General features: G+C 42.2%; 1 protein-coding gene across 2 annotated transcripts in view; it reads left to right on the top strand.

Moving 5' to 3' along the window:
- The window catches only part of GALNT9 (polypeptide N-acetylgalactosaminyltransferase 9), a 157,966-nt gene that overhangs the window by 61,943 nt on the left and 74,477 nt on the right, over nucleotides 1-21,546 (top strand). For both annotated transcript variants that reach the window (XM_050906606.1, XM_050906607.1), the window contains 2 exons: nucleotides 9,148-9,345; nucleotides 20,187-20,304. In XM_050906606.1, the coding sequence (XP_050762563.1) occupies nucleotides 9,148-9,345; nucleotides 20,187-20,304 (316 nt within the window). The remainder of the gene's footprint in view (nucleotides 1-9,147; nucleotides 9,346-20,186; nucleotides 20,305-21,546) is intronic.

Genomic DNA, 21,546 nt, shown 5'->3' on the forward strand with positions numbered 1-21,546 from the left:
TTTTTAATGGTTACTTAATGTCAATAGGAGTCAGCATCTTGAGTCAGCAACCCAGCAGAACCAATAGGTATGAAAAGGTCCTGTACATTCCTCTCTGAGGGTATATTTAAGCTTGTATAGTTCAGTTTTCCCTTCAGTCCTCTGAAGATTTCAGCATTCCTGCTCTGACTTTTCTATTAGGTCCACCCACTGTGCATTAAGCAACACACAGTAACACTGAGTACAGACCATTGCATCCTGGCTGCTAATTGTGTTGCAGAAGATGTAGAGCATTGTATAGACTCCCGTCTTTGAGAGATGGGAAAGAATAACATGACAAGGAGAAGAGAACCTCACTACATTGTATCTGGGAGCAGGAAAGAGAGATAGCAGAGATGGGGTGTTAATTCTCTGGGTGAGAAAAAGGACACATTGAGTGAAGGAGAGCAAAAATCAGCAAGTGAAAGGCAGAGACCACAATATATTAGCAGCCATAAAGAGGGTGCTAGGAGCCATAAAAGAAGACATAATGATGGAGTATTATACTTGCATTCTATCTTAGGAATTGCTTTTGCTCCTATCACAAAGGTAGTATCAGAGCACTGAATGGAGTTATGCAGTACTGTAGTAATTAAAATTTTGCCAGACAAAGGGGGAGTATCAATAAGGAAGCAGTGGAGTAAGAGGATTTAATCGTAAGATTTCAATATACCAGAGAAACAGAGACAACCCAACATGAGAAAGAGGACCTGAAATATAAGCCGAGTATCCATCAGATTGTGCCACACACATCCCATCGTTATGGATTATCCCTGAAGTTGGCAGTGTTCTAAAAAAATATAGAAAACTGGTATTTTAATGAACTAAGAAGAAGAGCTAAAGATCAAGATCCCTAGGTCTATGGATGATACTTTGCAGATGCTATTTTATACTGTAATAGGTAGTGCAATTTGCTGTAGTGGCCGTAAGCAATGGATTCTTAAGAAAGTGTGTAAAGGAAAAAGGAAGTTGATTTCCTCCTAATCTTCTACTGACTCTGTAACAGAGCATGGTTATGCCCCCCTGAAAGCTCCCTTGTTAATATTTTCATGCAATGTACTCGAAGCCAATCTCTACCAGCAGGTAAACTCCCTGTCCCCCCTGTTCAAGCTCAGGTGGCTCTTCGGGGACCTGGCAAGGTCCAGGTGGTTCTTTCCTTCTAGTGAGAGAAGTGCTGAAGGTGAGGGTGAAATTACGTTTGCAGTCCTTCTGTGCAGTCGCTCCCCTCTGGAGGGGTTCAAGCCTATCACTCCTGCTCAGGACATGGTTCATCGCAGCATCCCTGGTACCATGCTATGTTTGACCTGGGAAGTTTTATTTATGCAAATGCAAAGGAAAGGACATGTGTTTATTAAGGGAGTTTTTTCTCATCCAAAGCCTCTACCATCACTTAGGAACAATTTGGTAACTTAACAGAATACATGTTTTAGATAGCAAAAGTGAACTAATATTGTCTGAGTGAAGAGGGGAGCATGCAACATAAGCCATGTGGGCCTTTCAGATTCATGGGACAGTGCCAGCTTACATACAGAGGACATGCCAGAAAAGCAACTTCAACTATTCATCTACCTAAACAACCTAGAGTGTTCACTGAGGCATCCTCATTGCTTTTCAGTGGTGCAGAAAAGAGCTATTCAGATTTGGCAGCCAAAGAGCTGATCTTTAACTCTCCAGCAGGCGTTTATGCTGCGTTCGCTCCGTTCTGGCTGGGGGCTGCAGGGCTGAAACCTCCCCGGGGCACACAGGAATGCTGATAGAGATGTCAGGTAGAACAGATGGGGAATTTCTCTCTCCTCTTAGAGACTGAGGAAGGGAGTATGAATTTTTTTTTTTTTTTAGTTCTCTGAACACTTGTTTACAGGAAAGGCATTCTGCATGAAATATTCCTCAACTGGCCTCAGTGAAGAATTATGTATGTCAGTAGATCTGCTTGTCTGATAAATGTATATCGCCAGTGAAAATCACATGCAAAATAAGCTTTCAGTTAACATAGATTTTTTTTCTTACATTTCTGTGTTAACTTTTTACTTCATGGTACCTGACAGTGGTACAGCCAGAGTAAACTACAGTGTTAGACCCACTGAGCCATAAAATCTAGCAGATGAGACCATGTTGTCTTTCATTTATGTCTTATAAGGACTCTTCCTTAAGTCCTTGCAAGAAACAAAAAAAGAAATTCTGATTTGTGAAAGGGGGAAAATAAAGGTTGGATTTTTTAATGTTAGTTCTTCATTTTTTTATTGGAGTAAAAATTAGAATAGTGATGGTGGAGAGGAAAAAAAGACATGTTTATCTCAAAAGAACACAGAGGTTAGGGTATTTGGGTACCCACTTGGGACAGGGCAGAATTTAAGAGAGACGTTTGCCAATGCAATTCCTGTCATTTAGGAAAGGATTTACTTTTGGACAAATTCAGAAAAAGTGACATTTTGGGGTGGGGGTAGGGAAGCGAGTTATTGACAAATGCCTAGTACAATCATTCTGATTAAGAACTGAAAAGTATTCTGGGTCCCCTCCTCAGATGATGCGTGTTAGCAAAGCACCCCTGAAGTTGTGAAGTCCATTGAAGTAGAAGAGTTGGACAGCAGAGGATCTGGCCTGCAGCATGCATGTGGTTCCTCTTAGATCACGTGCATTTATTCCTGTGTTGTGCCTTTTTAAAAGTCTGCTTGAAGTCAGCAGGTGTTTTTACATATTTAAAAAGGTGAATTATATAATCATGCGTGCTGAGGGGCTCATTACTAACTTGTTTTTGTCTGGTTTTTATCTGGAAGAAGCTGTTCTTTTTAGCGTTGTGAAAAATCAGACTTCCCCATTGGCATGAAATCTCCGGCAATCTGATAAAGATGTAAGACAGCATACAATTTTTGTTTGCTGTGGTTTCCCGTGGGGTTTGAGCTGCTCTGAATTGGCCCAATATTAAACACAGAATGCATATGTGTTCAGAGATCGACTTACAATGGGATTAGGGAAGCCCGTGTGATCACAGTATGACCCCTGCCTTTGCTCTCAGTCTTCTTGCAGGCTTATTCTATACTCTGGGTTAAATTCTGCCTTCCAACTCTGTTCCTAACTCTAATGTTTTTCTTGGAAGCACTTATTCTTTGAGGCCCACAGTACTGGCATTGCTGGAGCTCCCACTGAAGTCATCATGGGTGCTCAACACCTTGGAAAATCCAGTGTTAATCCAGAAATTGACCCAGTGGTATGCAAAAGCATTAAATGCATGAAATGCATGTGCTATGTTTAGTGATATGCTCAACAGTCTTGGACAAATCGACACATCCTTTTGTTGTGAATTTGCTCCTGATCTGAGATTCCTTCCACAAATTCCCCAAGAAAGTTTCTGCAAGGAGGAGTCACTTACCAAGGCACCTGCTGTGGATGTTGCTCCCAGCACGTCCTTATGCCTGTGGGAAGCCCACCAAAATCATGGGACAGCGATACGCGTTGTGGAGTTTCAACCAAGCACTGTCAATCGCAGGGCTGAGTCCTGGGAATGAGACTTCAACAGTGTGTTACTGTATTTCTGGAACTGCTTCAGAGAAATAAAACCCAAGTGAAAATACCCTTTAGCCTAGTGGAGTCTATAAAAGAACTAAATTTACTGTCCTTTCTCTTCTGGCTTTAACCATTCACCAGCAATCTATTCAGAGTGAGAGGAGGACACTGACAAATATATATTTTTAGAGAGGCTAGAAGGGAGGAACTTCTTATGTCACTCAAATTCCATCCCAACTTGTCTGCTTGGTTTTTATTAGGTGGAAAAAAGAACTGGATGATGTGAAACACTACCTTTAAAGCTGAATCTTTTGATTATATTTAGTTTACTGAAATCCATCATGTCTGTGAATATGCCTGGGAGAATTTTTCCTCTTGCTCCAGTAAATCACTTGTTAACAATATATGCTACTCCGTGCCTATAAAGTACGTCGACTCAGATACAAGCTAGGAACCTAATATTTTTGCATCTGTGAAAAATAGAGATGAATCTCAAAATTTGCATCTGGCTTATGTACCTAATCAGGCAGGGCTGACTCCTGCCTCGCTGCCAGCAGTGGCCATGCAGAAAGGAAATACTCAACCAACATATTGCAGCTTATCAGCATAGCATGTTGAACATACTTGGACTTCAGCAACCTCTTCCACTCTGTCCTTTTAGTCCTGAGAGCTGCCAGGAGCACCTGACTTCTGCAGATGCACATTGGAAAAAACAAGACAAGGGGAAAAAAAAACAGGGAAAGAACACTGGTGTCTATAAAGAGGATGAGTAAATCTACATAATAATGTAGCAGCTTAAAATTAGGAAAAAAATTAGAAATTACTGGGAAAGATTTAATCATAATCCTTCCAAAAACCTGAAGCAATTAGACAAAGCCAGAATTACCAGCCAAGTTGACAAAGGATTTGATGAATGTGCAGCTCAGCTTATAAAGACAAATACATTGTGTAAGTCTATTGAGCCTAATAGAGCTACTCCAAGGCTGGACTTTGCTAGCAATGAATAGCAATAAAAAAACCCTCATATTTCATGGATTACCTAAGATAAGCAATGTAAACACAGTCCATTACCCAGTCCTGTTCAAGCTTATAGTCATTCTTCATTGGCCATTACCTAGGGATCTTGGCAGGCAGAAAAATAGAGCACAAGCAGTGTTGGTGGTGCAGAGGGCATTGGCAGAATCTGGGATTTGAATGTTCCTGTAGATCTCACTGCAATGAGCTAGGGCTTGGTGTCTGAATGCCCCGTTGCTATTGCTGCTGTCTGTGATCGGGCAAGACAAGCTGTGAAATCTCACAGGTATACAGTGTTTAATTAAAAGGCTCTCCATTCCGAGTTTTGCTCAGTAACAGAGAACAACTCTGCACTGGATTTTCTCTTTCCATCTGTGACTCAGAGCCTGCTCTCTTACTTGTGGGTGTGAACATATTTTGGAAGTTAGATAAATGTGCAGTCTGTCCAGATACTGAACCTTTCCTGTCCCTAATACCTGCAGGGACGTGATTTCCACAAATGTGGATACAGACAGAGGAAGAAAGTCACCTCCATTGGGGGAGATGGGAGGTTGAGAAAATGAAGTTCCAGCAGCTGCTTTCATACCACTTCATTCCATAACCCTGGCATGGCATTTTACTTCATCTGTAACCTGAGGGTAGAGATATCAACACTTGTTGAAGTAGTAATATCTTCAACATTTACATTTCTTGAGTGCAGGGCACTGAAACGGAACTTCCATCACATGGACAGCTTTCAGATGCCTCAGATTTCATGACAGTTCAAAATTTGAGATTTCAAATTAATAGACTGATAGAGATTAATGGAATTTCATCATGTATTTTGATCCAACTGTTGTATTACACTCCAGAGATTCCTCCTTGTGCCATTCAGATGCAAAGCACCAAGTCAGGTGGTAATAAATGTAAGCCATACAACTGGAAAAAACTAGGAATTTGGTCAACTGTAGAGTGACAGGAGTAGTTTGGTGACGGCTGGTGTGACAGCAGCACCAGAGCTGGGAATGGATTGTTCTTGTTATGAAGAAAATGAGGACTCAGATTAGTATTTCCAAGACACAAGTACCAGATCAACACAATCACAAATATGAAAATCAGAGTGACTGTTAAATATTTTCTTCACATTCTTTCTCTAACCATTATTGGGGATACACTTCAACAGTCCAATTCTAAGCTGTCTTGCAAAGTAGCAGGCTAAATTCCCTTTATATTCAAAATAGGCTCCTCTGGAACATTATTAATCTCACCTATTTTCAGTGTCTACATTATATGAGAAACATCTTACTATAAAAGTGCTAGCCTCTGCCTCTCTCTGCTGAGAATGAAAGTTTGAGGCAATTACCTTGAATGTGGGGGGTCTATTGCAGACATCTGACATTAAGGGAGAAGAATTCCTTATCTCTCTTAGCTTTTTCATTACACGATCTCAATCTACCCTTCAAAGTAAAATACTTGCAAAATGAGCACACAAGGAGAAACTATAGAAGGAACATGGAAACTTCAGGATAGTTTTAAGTATGATGGTTAAACGGTCTTGCTTTGTATCAACATAAACATCTCAATAATTGAGGACCTGTGGATTTGGTGACCAAAGAACTCTAACCAAGAGAGAAAAAAATAGTTTCAAAAACTCGCAGTCTTTCCTTGCTTGTCAAAGACCTGTTTCCAGAATCAGATGGCAGTGAATAAGAATGACAGAATTTGATTCTTACAAAGGAAACCTATTTACAGATTTCTGCTTCAGAAGGCATGCAGTCAGTTTTCCTGCTTTGCAGGGCAGATCTGGAAATCAGACTCAAACATAATAAGTTTTTGCATGCTATGGGAGTCACTGGGTGCGACTGTGCCCTGTGATGTGCACCAGATCTCACTGGAGGATGTAACCCTCTGCTCTGTGACTTCCCCACTGCACCAAATCTGTTGAAGCAATGCCCAAGGGCTTCAGGAGTGGGCCACCTCCCAAGGTGTTCCTTGGTTTGCAAGGGAACTCAGTCAGTTTTGTAACGAGGCTTCTGCTGCAAGTGCTCCGCATGAACGGTGACCTGCTCCAAGGTAATTTTTTTTCTTCACAACCACGAAGAGGAGGATTCTTCTTCCAGACAAACAATTAGAGGCCTTTCATTAGTGACATCTATACCTGTTGTTTGGTATTTTGAAAGCCTTTGTTTCAGAGGCCAGAAGGGAGTGGGAGAGCCTCCTGCTGATACTATGCACAAGGGTTACCACAGCCATGCATGGAGGCACCTGATTCGTGATGGGAGAGTGGTGTCTGGCTGACATCTCCACTGTTCTGCTGTATTTTCTTCTGCTGCCTCTAGGCTGATAAGCAGAGATAACATGGAAAGAAGAAAGCAGATTCATCTTCTCTGCATTCTTCCCTGCTTTATTGGAGTTGCAAGAGTTTTTCTGCCATACACCCACTGGTTTTTAAAACAGTTAATCTCATAAATATAATCTTGTATTAATAGCAGTAGTGGCTTATCCTGATTTGGTAGGTCACATTGGCTCTTTATGTAGGTGCATGAGTCTGGCCTAAAGACTGTACAAATTGGCATTCTGAATCATGTACTGCACTGTCCTGAATCTCTCTCAGTTGTTTCTTGTCTCTCCCACAGAAAAAAAAACAACCTCCTTTGAGTCTGGGGTGCAGTTCTTTAAATGCCATGCACAAAAAGGGGGAAGAAGAAACAACATGTGATCCTACTGACTAAGGAAATATTTTAAAGCCAAAAAGGTACTTAACAACCTGAGCTGAAATCACTGTACCTCCTCCGGGCTGATGCACTGTCATGCTTCTGTGGAGGTCTTTGGTACCTTGCAGGACTGGGCTTTGACAACAGAAGTACTGCACCAAAAATTGCAGGTGGCAGGCAATAGTAAGAGAGACCTCAGGCCATTCCAGTCATGAGGGATGCATTGATTTATTCCCAGAATAAATCAAGTAGAGTAACAAAACAATACATGTTGCATATGAGATGAACATCTCTTTCATAACCTTCCTGGCCAGGGGGAATTTCTGCAACTTGCAATGTCGTTCTTCTCTTCCTACCATGCTTGTGACCATTCTTTTTATTAAAACTTCCATGCTCTGTGTTATTGGCATTCAGGTGGTAAATTCAAATGTCATTTTTCTAGAGGAATCCAAATAAAACTAGTGTAACTCTCTTTGACTTCTCTCCAAATGAAATACTGTGATACCTTGTCTCTTTGTCAGTTATGCTCTTATTTTACATTGTTTTGTGATGGTTTATTTGCAGTAAGTAGCTCATTGTCAATACTCAAGGGTTTCACTGAATCTGTGTGTCTTTTTACTGATGTGGGAGGGGTAAAAAGAAGAGAAAGAAAGCAGTATATGAACTCATGTAAGCAATATGGAGTCTGTACATAAAAGACCAATGTTTTTGCCATATTCAAGTACAGAGAAATTGCTGTCTTCTTACAGACTAGATCAGAAAATTTATGATAGTTCAGATTGAGGCAGTGAAGATTGAAAATGGAGGTTGAATTAATTTCATAACTTGTCCCTTTCTGTTGGCCTACACAAGAAAATACATGGTGACAAGCTAAATATAAGATAACAAACAAAATATAAGGTAACAAACTTGAAACCACAAAGGAACAATTGCCTTTTAAACAACAATGAAAGAAAAATGAGAAAAGATGAGTGTTCAAATCCTACTACCTCTGTGAATCACAGCAAACCACCATTCCCTTAAAGATACATATGAGAGCTCTGCAAAGTCTTCAAAGCTTGTTTCAAGGGGAAACGCGGTTACAAAGGAGTGAACCAGTGGCTGTTTCTAATACTGCTTTGAGAAGTGCTTTCCACCCTTATGTAAGTCTGCTACCTCTTTGGGTCAGTTTCTCTGTAAATTCATAGCAACTTCAGACTACCTTGGTCAGAAATGAATGTTTGCACTGAAGCTTTTTACTTTCCTGACACATTTTGGGATGTAGCTTCTGTTGAAAGCACATTGATGTTTTAAAGCCTTTTGAAATGATGGCACATTTCCTGCAGTTTGCTGCTTTTGCACCATCTGGCAATTGAAATCTTCTCATCACCAAAGAGGTTTTAGAAGGCATAATGCAGCCATGCTTGTCATTCAAACTAGATCCGATGGGGTCAGTCCTTAGGAAACAAGATTAAAACCTTTGAGTAACCTTCAGATTCATTCAGTCCCTGGTGTGTGTTTTGTTCTTCAGGCCTTGTCAGCAAGAGCAGCTATTTAATCGCTACCAGGCATCCTGGTGGTGTAGCCGTTAGGAGACCATTTAGTTACTCTTGGCGATAGTGTCTCTCAACACTTGTCCATTGCAAAATGAATTGACAGTCACCAGGCCTCAGAATAAGTGTTCAGTAAAATTTTGTGTTGTTAAAGCTTCATGAAGGTAATAATTCATGTGCTGTTGCTATGTGAAGTATCCTACATCAAGCTCCAGCCTCTTCAGTGTATGACAGCGATCTGTATTCGATCCCGCTATGCTGTGTTACGGGCTGCCATCTCGCTGGGTTACTGCTCTCAGTATTGGAGAACTTTGTTTTATCAGACTGCAAAGCAGGACCTGGGATTACTGGATGGCTGTAAAACATTTTGCTGTTTTTGTTGTTCTCAGGGTGGAACCTGCACTTACCCGGATCAAAGAAGATCGAAAGCGGATCATCTTACCAGCAATTGACAATATCAAGTACAACACTTTTGAAGTGCAGCAATACGCCAATGCAGCCCACGGCTATAACTGGGGCCTCTGGTGCATGTACATAATCCCACCGCAGGACTGGCTCGATAAAGGGGATGAGTCAGCTCCCATCAGGTAAATCTCCCATGGGCTGTCATTTTGGTACCAGCAATGTTTCCGTCTCAGCTGTCTGCTGAGGGGGAATTTAAGTGAAGCAAAGCTATAGGCTTTGTACAGGGATAGCAAAACGAAACGGAAGGAAACAGATGGCTCTACAAAGCTGTGGATGCATGTGTCGCATCTCAGAGCTGCACCACAACATACACAGAAGTGCATGTGCTCTAGCTGTGAATGTGTGGTTCAAGTTCACATTGTAGCCCTTAGTAGGATAGCAGGATCTTTTTCGTCTGTGCTTTTATTTTCCAGTGGACTCTGGCATGAGTAGTAAGCCAGTGAAACATTGTGTGTATGAGAAACAAAGGTATTTTGTATGTGATTACAAAGAGGCTGGCTTCACTTTTGGTCTGTAGGCAGCACTCTTGGCCATCAGCCCAAACCAGAGCTTCCCAGGAGCACTGGTAGGAGATGTGTTAGCCTTGCCTTGTTCGAGAGTTGCTCTTTTTTTTGAGAACTTTGCACATGTTCTGAGTTTTCCTACTGGATGAATTTTAAAATGAAACTGGACCACGTAGTCAGAGTGTCGTTTTATTTTTCTCTATAAGGGAACATTTTACCTTACAGAAATGGAATTTTCTAAGGAAATACTGTTTCAGGAATTGTGGTAGTGTTTTCGAGAATTGTTACAGTGGGAAAATAGCAACTGATAAGAAAGGGGCTTGCTTTCCCCTTCATTTGAAAATTCACATCTCTAGCCCTTCATCTCCAGTGCAGATGCTTGTCTAACAGCTCCTCTGAGATGTGCTGTGCTGGGTGAAAGGTACTATTGTTAGCAACTGTTGAAATAGATGCTAAAAAATATGAAGCCCAGGTATGCATTTTAGGTTGCTGTGCCCTATTTTTGAGATTTCTTAGGAAGGACACAAATTACCACCTTAGAGTCATCTTCACTTTGATGTATATCAGCTTCATCCTGAAGTAAGCTAAAAGTCTATGGTATGGTCCCAATGTAGGCTCTGGCAGAGAAGCTAATGGACGTCCCTTCCAGTGTAGAGCTTGAGTTGTCAGGTCCTGAGAAGTCCATCCAAGCGCTTCAAACAACATACCCAACTGAAAGGATCCAAGTGGTCTTTTGGAAGTGAAAGGACACAGACGAACGGATCACACTTCTAAGTGATCGGTTGGATGGGGCCATCTCACAGGATCCGTCCCTCATACGGAGAGTAATATTTCAATCCATATTTGAGCAAGTGTTGCAAGTTGCACTTAGGTTCATTCTCATGCCCTGTGACTGCAAAACAGAGCTATACAGTAACATTAACCTTATTTACTACAAGACAGCACAGTCCTTCATCACTGACCCTTCGCTCAGCTTGAAACCTCAATAAGCAGGAAAGTAATTACTTAGAAAATCAGTTTTCTTGGATAACATGCCCTGCTCTCCTCACATTGTTTTAAAAGCGCAGATGTTTTACATCTATTTCGCTCAGCCCTGAGAAATAGTTTATTGATGAAGGAAAATTAATCAGCCAAAGCTTTCATTCCTGAAATCAGGGTTTCAGTCTTTTATTTCTGAAAGGTTTTGCACACTTCATTACTTCCAGTTTACATGTGAAATCACTGTATTAATTTTCACATGAGTTGTTCTAGTATTTGAGTATCTTCTGTTCTGGAGACAATGATCATATATCAGATAAGACTGAACTAAGAGGTTAAACCTCAGCAAGTTCTTAGCCATGATTTTCAGTGGTGGTAGCTCATGCGCTCTCTTAAGTATGGAAGCTGCATCTGCAAAACACTTCTGGAAATTCAACTACAGATCGTTTTAATAGAGAGTAAGGAATCTCATCCCTGTAATGCTGGGTTAGGAGGGTTTTTTCAGCAGTACAGGGCCTGATTTACCATGGGCTTTCCTCAGATTTATGTTAAAGTTCTTGCCGGAGTTATACTGGCACTGAGTTGGACTGATACAGAATTGAATAAGGTCCAAATTCAAGCACTGAGTAGTGTTGAAATCTGATGCACGTAAGTAGCTGGCTTCTGATAGCAGCGATTTTATTCTGAACCCGAGTGAAGAAACTCTGCAATTCAACAGTACATAAACTGCCCAGAGACAGATGAGACAAGCAGCAGAAGGAGGAGAGCACCCAACCCTTGCTGACAAATACCAGGAGCACTGAGACATTGTGATTGCGTAAGTATCTCTCCTGCAAATTATTAATTACATGCCCTAAAATGCAGAGACATCAACGTCGAACCGTGAACACTTACCTGTCTCCCTGGGAACATGTGCTTTGAAGGCAGTGATCTAGGAGAGCAGAGCATCCACTTTATAGCCACACTGCACTGATTTCTGACGGGCCTCCAAAGCAGTAGCACCTGGATGGATTTGCTAAAGCATGTGGCACACTGTTGTGTGCTGTTGTGTTATGCCTGCATATAGAAATACAATGCGATTTTGTGCCTTTTAAGTGATACGCCAGCGTAATTATGGTAGTGGAAACAGTGAACGTGTGAGTATTATTGATGAAAAGGATCAAGAAGTCTGTACTTAGAATTGAGATCTGAAAGCACCCATGATGGGAACTTAGTAGCTGTAGAAAATTTAAGGTATATTTTCAAAAGGAAGAGGAAGTCAGACTAGCGAGCAAGCTTTTTCAAAAATCTCTGTTGGTTTGGTACAGATTTTGGTTTTGTAACCAGCTTTCCAAACTAGGTACTGCAACCATGATTTCTGTTTCAGTCCAGTTTGCAAGGCGTGCAAACTGGTCCACATTGATGGTGTTTGGATCCATGTATCTGTTCAGCGCATTCATAAGATTGCAGGACTGTTCATCAGCATCAAAACTGCGAGTTCATTTAGTCCTTGCTGACACTGTCCCTCTTAAGGCTTCCTTTGACACTGTCTTCAGCAAATAGTGAGGTTGTTTTGTGTCTCTCTGTGTGTTTTGTAAAAGAAAAGGCTAATAACTGATAACCCCATGACTGGTTTTGTGGCTGATGTAGCTGAATACTTCCTCCCAGATCTCCAAAGGGATTAAAGATTTTCAGTGTTAAAAAAAGTGTGTACCCTGGTATCAGTGAGGATCAGAGCCCTGGCATTTCTGATGTTTGCATTGTATGAATAAATATCATCGATCTGCAGAATTGGGTGAGCCATTTAGAGAGTCCAATTCCTGTTTTCTTCTGGGATTACACAACAGATGTGCTTGCTTCTTTTCTCAGAAGTTTTCTGTTTGAAGCCTGATCCTCTACTTTCTTGAACACTAACAGTGGTGTGATCCTACTCAGAGCCTTGCTGGGCAGGAGCAGGAACTGTCCCTCAAGTCAGTGGGGCACCGTATACGCAGTCGTGTCAAGTGCACACCATAAAATGTCAGATCAGCTGTTTTGGTCCAAGTGACAAAGAGGATGTGGCCTTGAAGTGCAAACAAAGGTAAAGAAATAGCAAGAACAAAGTGTCAGATTTTGTAAAGATTTCTGATACAATTTAAAGTCAGTTGGGGTTTTTTTTCCATGTTAATGCTCTGAAATTCAGAACAATTGATGTTCCCCGAATCAGCTTCTGCAGGCAATCCATTTTGCATGTTTGACATTTGAGATGTAAGATGTCTCTAATGTGAAGATTTAAATGAGGATTGCTATTTTGACACACTGTGTCCATCATGTCATTTTCCATTTGTGTTCCTGAGAACACGCTGCCCAAAAACGTCCTTATCATCTGGCAACAAACCGTGTAACAAAGGATCCTATTTCAGAGGGTTTCTAATGAATTTGACTACGCATTGAAACAAGCTGGGTTTTTTTCTGTATGCAGAAGATACTACTGGTTTTTGGAACAGCAAGGAAGGTTTCTGGTATCCTGAGCTCTGGCTCTGGCTCGTCTTTCCTCACCTGCTGCGATTATGATGGACTGCTCTATGTTTGATTTCTTGATCAGCAGCCACTAACATTAGAGTCATTAGTCAGCCTCACTCAGCCAAGCGCGGCACAGCTTTCCATTTTATCTTCCTCCAGCAGCAGTGGTGCAGTTCATTGTTGCATATGTTCTCACTTACTGCTTTAATATGCCATAGCTTGGTACCAGTAGGAATGTGTATGTACATGCACTGAATCAGCCACTCCAGAAAGCACATGTGTCTCGCTCATGTATGTAAATTAGTGTCTGATATGCCCACAGCGAAGTGGTTTGTGCTGCCTACTTTAGCTGGGAATGTGCGTGCCCGTCTCATGTGCAAGTCAGGCCCCGTGCCGGTCTGTCATAGCGAAGGTGATGCAGCCACGTTGGGTCTTCGCTGCTCTGGGAAGAAATCCATCTGTGTACCTGAGCTTAGGAAGGGGCTCATCTGTAAAGTCTTTCAGGATAAACCATGCTGTCATGTAATAATAAAACAGATGAGTGTTTATTGGTTGATTATGGCCATCTTTTCAGTTGCTGGTTCACAGGAGCCTATAACAGAGCAGTTTCTTTTTCATTTGTCCAGGTTCTGACAGGTATCCTGTCTGTCCCAAAAAATATACTTCCGTGGGACATCAGAGAGTTATTTTACATCCCTATTGCCCTGCCTTTCCTAGCCAAGCATCCTGGGTTGCTTTTTTTCACATGCTATAGCTCTCCAAAGGGGTTAACAAACCTTCCCATCATTAAGCTTGTCAGTTTTTTTCCTGTAGCTCCTGAGCAGCAAATCTGTCCTTGAGTTCTGTTCTCACAGCCTGGTGTGACTCTTTCTTGCAGAAGACATAAGTTGTAAGAAAAAATAAATGCTTATGCAGGTACCATGCAGATTTCCCCACTTATCTATCAGGCCAGGGGTGAGGTGCTGCATAGGAACCTGAATCAAAGAAACATTCTGCCAGGAAAGGTGGAAAACTCAAAGATACGGTGTGTGATGTGTCATTTGAATCTCTTTCTTTCTCTCCTTATCCCTGTATATATACATTTATGTTCATATATTTATTTATAGTTATATTTGTGTTTGTATTTATGTATTTGTGTGTGAGTGTTTGTAAGTCAGTTGTCCTGGAAATTGGACTTGTATGCTCTGAAAACTGTTTCAAATGTGACCTGATTGCACGTACACTGACCTTAAGGCAGGGGGAGAAAGATGTGTAAGGGAGAGGAAGACTTATCGTGTCACGTGCAGTATGTCAGTCTAGTGCTCATCCCTTTCTCCTTCACTTGTTCTTGACGAAGCCCCCAGGCAGCATCCTTTGGTTGTCTGTCAGGGGAAGGAGGGGGATGCACCTGGCTGGAGAAATGGGTATCGGCGCTTGCTGGAGTTTTGCCGACAGAGCCGTGCTCCTGGAGATCTCACTAAAACAAAATAGTCATGACTCAGACCTACAGCAAGTGGCTTTCATTTCTGGCCAACGTGTCTTCTGTTTCTGGTACCCCATCCCATAGCAGGCACTGCTCTCTTCCATACAGCGCCTCTTGTCGTGGTTTAACCCCAGCCAGCAACTAAGCACCACGCAGCCGCTCGCTCACTCCCCCCACCCTGCGGTGGGATAGGGAGGAGAATCGGGAAAAAAAAAAAAGTAAAACTTGTGGGTTGAGATAAGAACAGTTTAATAATTGAAATAAAATTAAATATAATAATAATAATAGTAATGAAAAGGGAGATAACAAAAAGAGAGAGAAAAAAACCCAAGAAAAACAAGTGATGCACAATGCAGTTGCTCACCACCCGCTGACCGTCCCCCAGCAGCGATCCGCCCCTCCCAGCCAACTCCCCCCAGTTTATATACTGAGCATGACGTTCCATGGTATGGAATATCCCTCTGGCTAGTTCGGGTCAGCTGCCCTGGCTGTGCTCCCTCCCAGCTTCTTGCACACCTCCTTGCCGGCAGAGCATGGGAAACTGAAAAGTCCTTGACTTAGGATGAGCGCTACTTAGCAACAACTAAAACATCGGAGTGTTATCAACATTATTCTCACACTAAATCCAAAACACAGCACTGTACCAGCTACTAAGAAGAAAATTAATTCTATCCCAGCCGAAACCAGGACACCTCTCTTCCCTTGTAGCCACCCGCACTGTACCTGCTGCAGCAGCAGGCGGGGAGGGAGGGAGGGTTTACCACCATGAAGCGCTGCTCTCTCTGCTTCCTCCCTTTCCCCTGGGTATTACCCAAAGTAATGTCTCTCTCATATCTTCCTTGCTACAGCCATGCCATCAGGTAATTTCCACAAATTGACTATGCTGTATCTTTCTCCAGTGCAGAATCAATACTATTCTATGCTGCATTTTAAGGTTTTAGCTGCAAAAATCATTTTGCTGTGTTTCCCACATTATCCTTTGAGTGCTGCTGTTGATTATAATTAGTGCTTATAACATCCTCAGTTGTGTCAAAAAATATTCCACAGATCAATTAAGTTTCCTAACACCTTTGAGGTGTTGGTAAAAAATAGTACACCTTTAATTGCTATTTTGTCATACCTTCCTTCTAAAAATGTCACTGTTTTACTAGAAAGTGCATGGCTTAAGGAAAAAGGTCCTTTTAGACAAAGCAAGTGTGGTTTAGCTTAATACATTTTACTCAGAAGCTGTGAAGTGCTAAGGGCGTGCACCTTCTCATTTGCTGCCCCTTGGCTAGTGAGCAGTGTTTAAGATGTGCTAACACAGTTGCTTGTGCTCACATATCCATTTCTGACTTTCAAGGAAAGTCTTTGCTGCGCTGTACCAAAAGTGGTAGATATACTGGAGTTTTTCAGGTACTGGAAAAACCCAGTGATGACGGCGAAGTGAGGGTCTCATGCTTTTGGGGAGCAGGTTTTTTTAAAAGTGTTTGCAATATGTCAATCTAACACTGTAGTCCAATATAAAATTTTCCACCTATATGCTTAAAGCACTTTTAGAAGTGAATCTTAGGCTTTCAAGCTGCTGAAGCAGTTCTCAGACTTTTACCCAGTATTATTATGTGTGCTTCACAGATGGAGAAACAGAGGCAGAGGGAGGTGACTCACTGAAGACCAGATGAATGACAGAGCTGGGAATAGAGTCAGGGTCCCGCGGCTCACAGCACTGTTACCAGCTCACTGGGCTGTGCAATCGCATTACACTTAGTTTACAGTCGGGTCAGTCAAAGCACAGGGAAGTTAAGGGCCTGGGCTTGATGAGGACTGCATGCCCAAAACTCTGCTTGAACCTGATGGAAGTGTTGAACGTGCAGTATGCAGAAAATTCAACATTGCGCATCGTAGGCAAGTTCTTCCATCACATCGGGATGCGGCCAGGGCAGAGCCACAGGCTTCTCTGTTCAGCTTCTGGGGTTGCAGCCGTGCTGCTGGGCAGAAGAGCAGTGGCTGCAGGCAGCCAAATTCAGGTAGAGAAAGGCACTGACAGTGGCAATTTTTGACTGGCTTCTCTGAAAAGCTGGATGTGGTTCCTTCTGCCATTGCACTGCTATTGTTGCTCTTTCCTGAAAACATTTTTTTTCTGAATAAGCCATGAAGACTTGTGGAGTCCGTATTTGCATATATCTAATGAGAAGAAATAAAACCTAGAAGAGAGAGAGGGAGTAGCAAAAGCTGTCCTCAGTGGCGTTCGTCTGTGAGTGATGATTATGTAGTCGCATCTAAAATGTATTTCCCACCCCCATTCAATTAACAAGTCAGTATTTTAATGGACAGAGCTGACAGCTGCAAAAATCCATCCCCCAGAGAGAGAGATTCCAGCACCTGAGAGCAGTCTGCAAAGCCTAGCGTACCGTTCCTCATTAGGAAGGAAAGAGAAATGTCCTCATGGGAGCATCCTACCGCTGTAAGGAGCTGCCTCCAGAGGATTTTTGCAGGGGGCTGGAAAGAGAATGAATCTAAGCCCAAACTAGCAGCTCAGTTTTGCAAAGCAGTGATGCTCTAGCCTTCATCCAGTGAAGCCTGTGTTTAGCTTTAAATACATAAAAAGGAAAATAAAGAAAGTGGTGTGTGTTTCTTCCCCGTACCTCCTTCCCTTTTTTATCATGGTTAACACTTAAGGAATACCTAAATATTCCCTCAAAGGCTTATTTCATTTCAGAGCTACTGAATTCCCTTTTCTTGGTCATGTCCTTCTTTTATTTCAGTTTCTAGATGAAATTTAGTCCTTGGTAGCCTAAAATATGGTTTTCAGTGATACAGGATGTGACAGAGGGATATATATAGGGTATGTCTGGTCCTGTGTACAGGAGAGCTCTCAGCCTTTTTAGGCAAGTCTATCTTCAGGCATGGCTCTAGGAACTATAAGCAGGCAGATGCATTTTACCAAATAACTTGAATTTATAAATGCCATCCATCTTCCAGAGATCCTGGTGTATAAGTATATGCATCAACAGAAGATGGATATGTCCAGCCAAGAGTACCCAGGACCATGCATGGTTTTCATAGAGCTTTGAGACCACCTCTAACTAGCGACTGATTCAACAGAAAGTCTTCACAAATAACAGCACCAAACAAAGAAGTGCTGGAATTTCTTGCACACACAAAAGGGGGACTGTGGGGTGTGGGAGAGGTGTGCTGGTGGTGACCCCGCTGCAGTTTCTTTGTAGGGTTTGTGACGTCTGGCCTCAGTTTCCTCCAGCCTTTTTGACTGAATGGGTGCAGGGATCTGGCTGAGCGCCCCACTTCAGTCCAAAGTCATCTGTGAAAGCCAGATGTTTGCCTTTGTAACCACCATTGAATCTTGTCCCCCCAGCTCATGATCCAGGGAATGCATCTCACTCTGTAAGGGTGGAATGTGAGAGTTAATCAAGGTATTTCAACTTCTTTGTCAGAAACAGTGCCGATCAAATGTGTTTCTATCAACAGCTGCCTTTTTCAATTATGCAGAGAAAACATGACAGGGATAGTATGCACTGCAGTATAGGCTTGTAATGATCTGAGAGGTTGCAATGGCTTTCAAACTGAGAAAAAGTGGAAGGGAGAGATGCTGAAGCGGTACCAGTAATGTGAGTGCTACAGCAGAATCCATTACAGATAAGTAATAGCAGTGCTTCAGCAAATGAACCTTTTCAAGGGTACCAAATAGTTCCTGCCATAGGTTGGACTGTGTTCTGCAACATCGGGATATGTATTAGAACCAGGAGCAAAGAATTGTTTTATCCAACCATATCTTGGCTGTTTGTTTGAAGCCTTTTTAACCTCCTGCTGTAGAAATGGTGAACTACTGATGAGAAAAAGGACCTGATGTGATAACACCTTTCCAGCAGCCACCTGCTGCTACTGGTGGGATCCACCAATACATGGGTAAAAAATGTGTTCATTTTCCCGGCCAGGGCAGTTTTTCACGTGTGTATGAAACTGCCTCATGAATGTTTCTCAGATGTCGTGGGCAAATAACTTGTGAATAGCTTTCTGTACAAATTGAAGAAACATGCAGGTATCTGGGACAAGAGAGGCTTTGTAGCGGCAGTATAACATTAGTGCATTACAAAGGAGACTTCTTAAAATAGGTTTTAGACCTTTTCCATCATCTTTGTTTCTATAGGGCATTTTCATGGTGTATACATATAAGCTTGGGCCACAGATAGAGCATTCTCTATTCTACTAGAAAAACTAGAATTTTCCTGATGTCTTTTTACAATAGCACTGTTAGGAATGATGCTGTATCTGCCAGATGGTCCAAAATCGCCTCCCTTTCAATAGAAGAGGGAGCACAGCTCATTCTTCTAGGTCAGCTCCAAAAGTGTTCAGTTTCTCAAATGATTTTACAGTTTTCCTGATTCAGCAGTCTGGTCTGTTGGGATCCCACTGAAATGGGGGGATCTGTCCCCAGGGCCTGGGCAGATCCTGTAGATCAGACTGCAGGATGACTACCCGTGATCTTGCACTAGGCACTATGCAACCTGCAGCTGAATTGCAAGTCAAACATGGAGCTGCAGGCTCTTGTTGGTTTTCCACCTTAAAGTTAGTCAAGTTTACATTTTAAAATTGTGGGCTATAGTAGCAACACCTAGCTCCTACCTTGAATTTTAAAGAGGCAGGTGATGTGACCAGTACCGAGATGCAGAGAAAGTGTGGACAAATGAAACTAGCAAATGTCACTAGCTTGTATTGCATTGAAATAATGCTTGTGTTCATATGGGAAATGATCTCAAAATTTGTTGTCATGTAGTGCTGCTCATTGACAGGTTTCAGATTGCTTTGTAAAGGAAAGCAGAACCACAGTTTTACACATAAAGAAATTGATGCTCGGAGAAGGGAGATGATTTATCTGAAATCATCCAGTTGGTCAGTGGCAGATCTGAGGGCAGAGTCTCTTCGTCTGAAAATTTTTCCTTTTCTAAAGACTGACCTCAGCAAACACAGAAATGTTAATCGTGGAACATCCTCACAAAGGCTGAAATGTATCTGCTGGAGTTGACTTCAGGAAGTCCCTTGCCAAACTTCACACCATGATTGTTCCATGGCTCTCGACATGCACTTACTTTTAATATGTGGGTAAGGGGACTCCTCATTTCTGACAAAGCTTATGGGTTTTTCTTGTGTATTAATCTTCAAATAAAGTGTTGTCTCGCTCTTGTGCTACTCTGTATGGTGGTGAACTTCAGCTCCAGCACAGAGGTTGTGTCTGTAAAACAAACAAAAACCAGCCTGATTCTTCACTTACACGCATGGAGTACTTGACTTCACATCTTGTGTCTGTCTCACAGACAGCTGGTCCAAGTGTGTCTGGCAGTGTGCTAGTTATTCGGGCGGCTCTGGTCCCACAGGGCCCTCTGTCCATTGGGGGATGAAGTGCAATGTGTTTGCACGCTAATAGATAAATTTAAAATGTAGACTTGAAGACTAAGAACTGTTTTGTCTGTGTAAATTTGTTATGAGGTGGGTTCTGTAGTAGCTAATAAGCAACTTAACTTTTTGCTTTAATCTCTCTGTACAGGACACCAGCCATGATTGGATGCTCGTTTGTAGTGGACCGAGAGTATTTTGGTGAGATTGGCTTGCTTGACCCTGGTATGGAGGTCTATGGAGGAGAAAACATTGAATTAGGCATGAGGGTGAGTACAAAGAAGAGACTTCGTGCCATGTCCATTTGCAAAGAAAGACGGGGAGCCTGTGGCCAAACAGAATTGTTGTCTGACTGATAGGCTATTACACTGAAGTAATTGATACTGCAACACTATCTGGAACTGACAGTCCCAGTAAATGAATGTTCCTGGCCTTGCTGGCCTTGAGAGAACTGATAACAGTCAGAAATATGGTCTATTGGTTCATTCTGTCAGTGTCTGAACCCAACGAGACAGATTTTCCCCTTTCCCAGTAGCTCTGCTTGTGCAAACAGCTACACTAAGTCTTCATGTGCTCATTGTGCCTAGATGATGTTGTATGCTTGTGGCCTAGCAGATGCAGTACCAACAGAAACCTCAGGCCAGGCTGGTAGAAGTCAGTTGTAATGTTCTACGTACAACACATGATGAATGCTGTGGTATTTTAAAACTTTAAGTGTCCTCCTTCTAGAATAAGAACTACAGGGTACAGGTATTCAATCCTGTCGGATAGATCAGTGCAAAGTGTGGACAGATGACTTTGGGACAGCATCAGTCCACCCTGTGCTTCTGGATCTATAGGAGGTTTGATACTTGTGATCCTTTGCCCTTGTTTTCAAGGTGGTGCTTGCCAGCAAGTCCTTCTGAAGTCCAAGGAACATGTCTTTGCTTAGCACTTGACAATTAGGCCACTTAATGTTGCATGAACACAGTTTCCTCATTATAAAGCTGACTGTTTAATTATTTTCCCCTTACTCTTTATTCCCTGCTTCACAGTAACACGTCCCTGGTGCATGTAATGTGCTCATTAAAGCATATATTCTGCTCATGGTGAAACACTGAACATCAAATTAGTCCATTCTTTATCTGACTCTTTTTTTCTAAAATGGCTACAAGCTCCTTCACACCAGTGGGCTGCGGAAGAAGGTCACTGCAGCAAGAGTTTATTTTCACGTATGGGTGTGTATTTATTATTCCAGCATCGCAAGAGGGATAGGGTTTGTAATGGGACTGTGTGAATACACTGCTTATACTTTAAGGTTCAGAATTCACATGGGGACAGAAAAACTGCTACCACAAATCATCCAATTTTCCTTAAGAGGGTCAGGCTATTACCAGGATTGTGTGAGCTTTCCTTTATCATTGTGCAGGGCTTTGAGCTGTTTGAAACTTTTTCCACATGGCTGCTCCCAGAATAGATTGAACGCTCTGGCAAAACTCTGGCGTAGCTGATGAATAAGCCTCCTAAGAAAT

The sequence above is a fragment of the Gymnogyps californianus genome, chromosome 16, assembly GCF_018139145.2.
Source record: "Gymnogyps californianus isolate 813 chromosome 16, ASM1813914v2, whole genome shotgun sequence".
NCBI classification, from domain to species: Eukaryota; Metazoa; Chordata; class Aves; order Accipitriformes; family Cathartidae; genus Gymnogyps; species Gymnogyps californianus.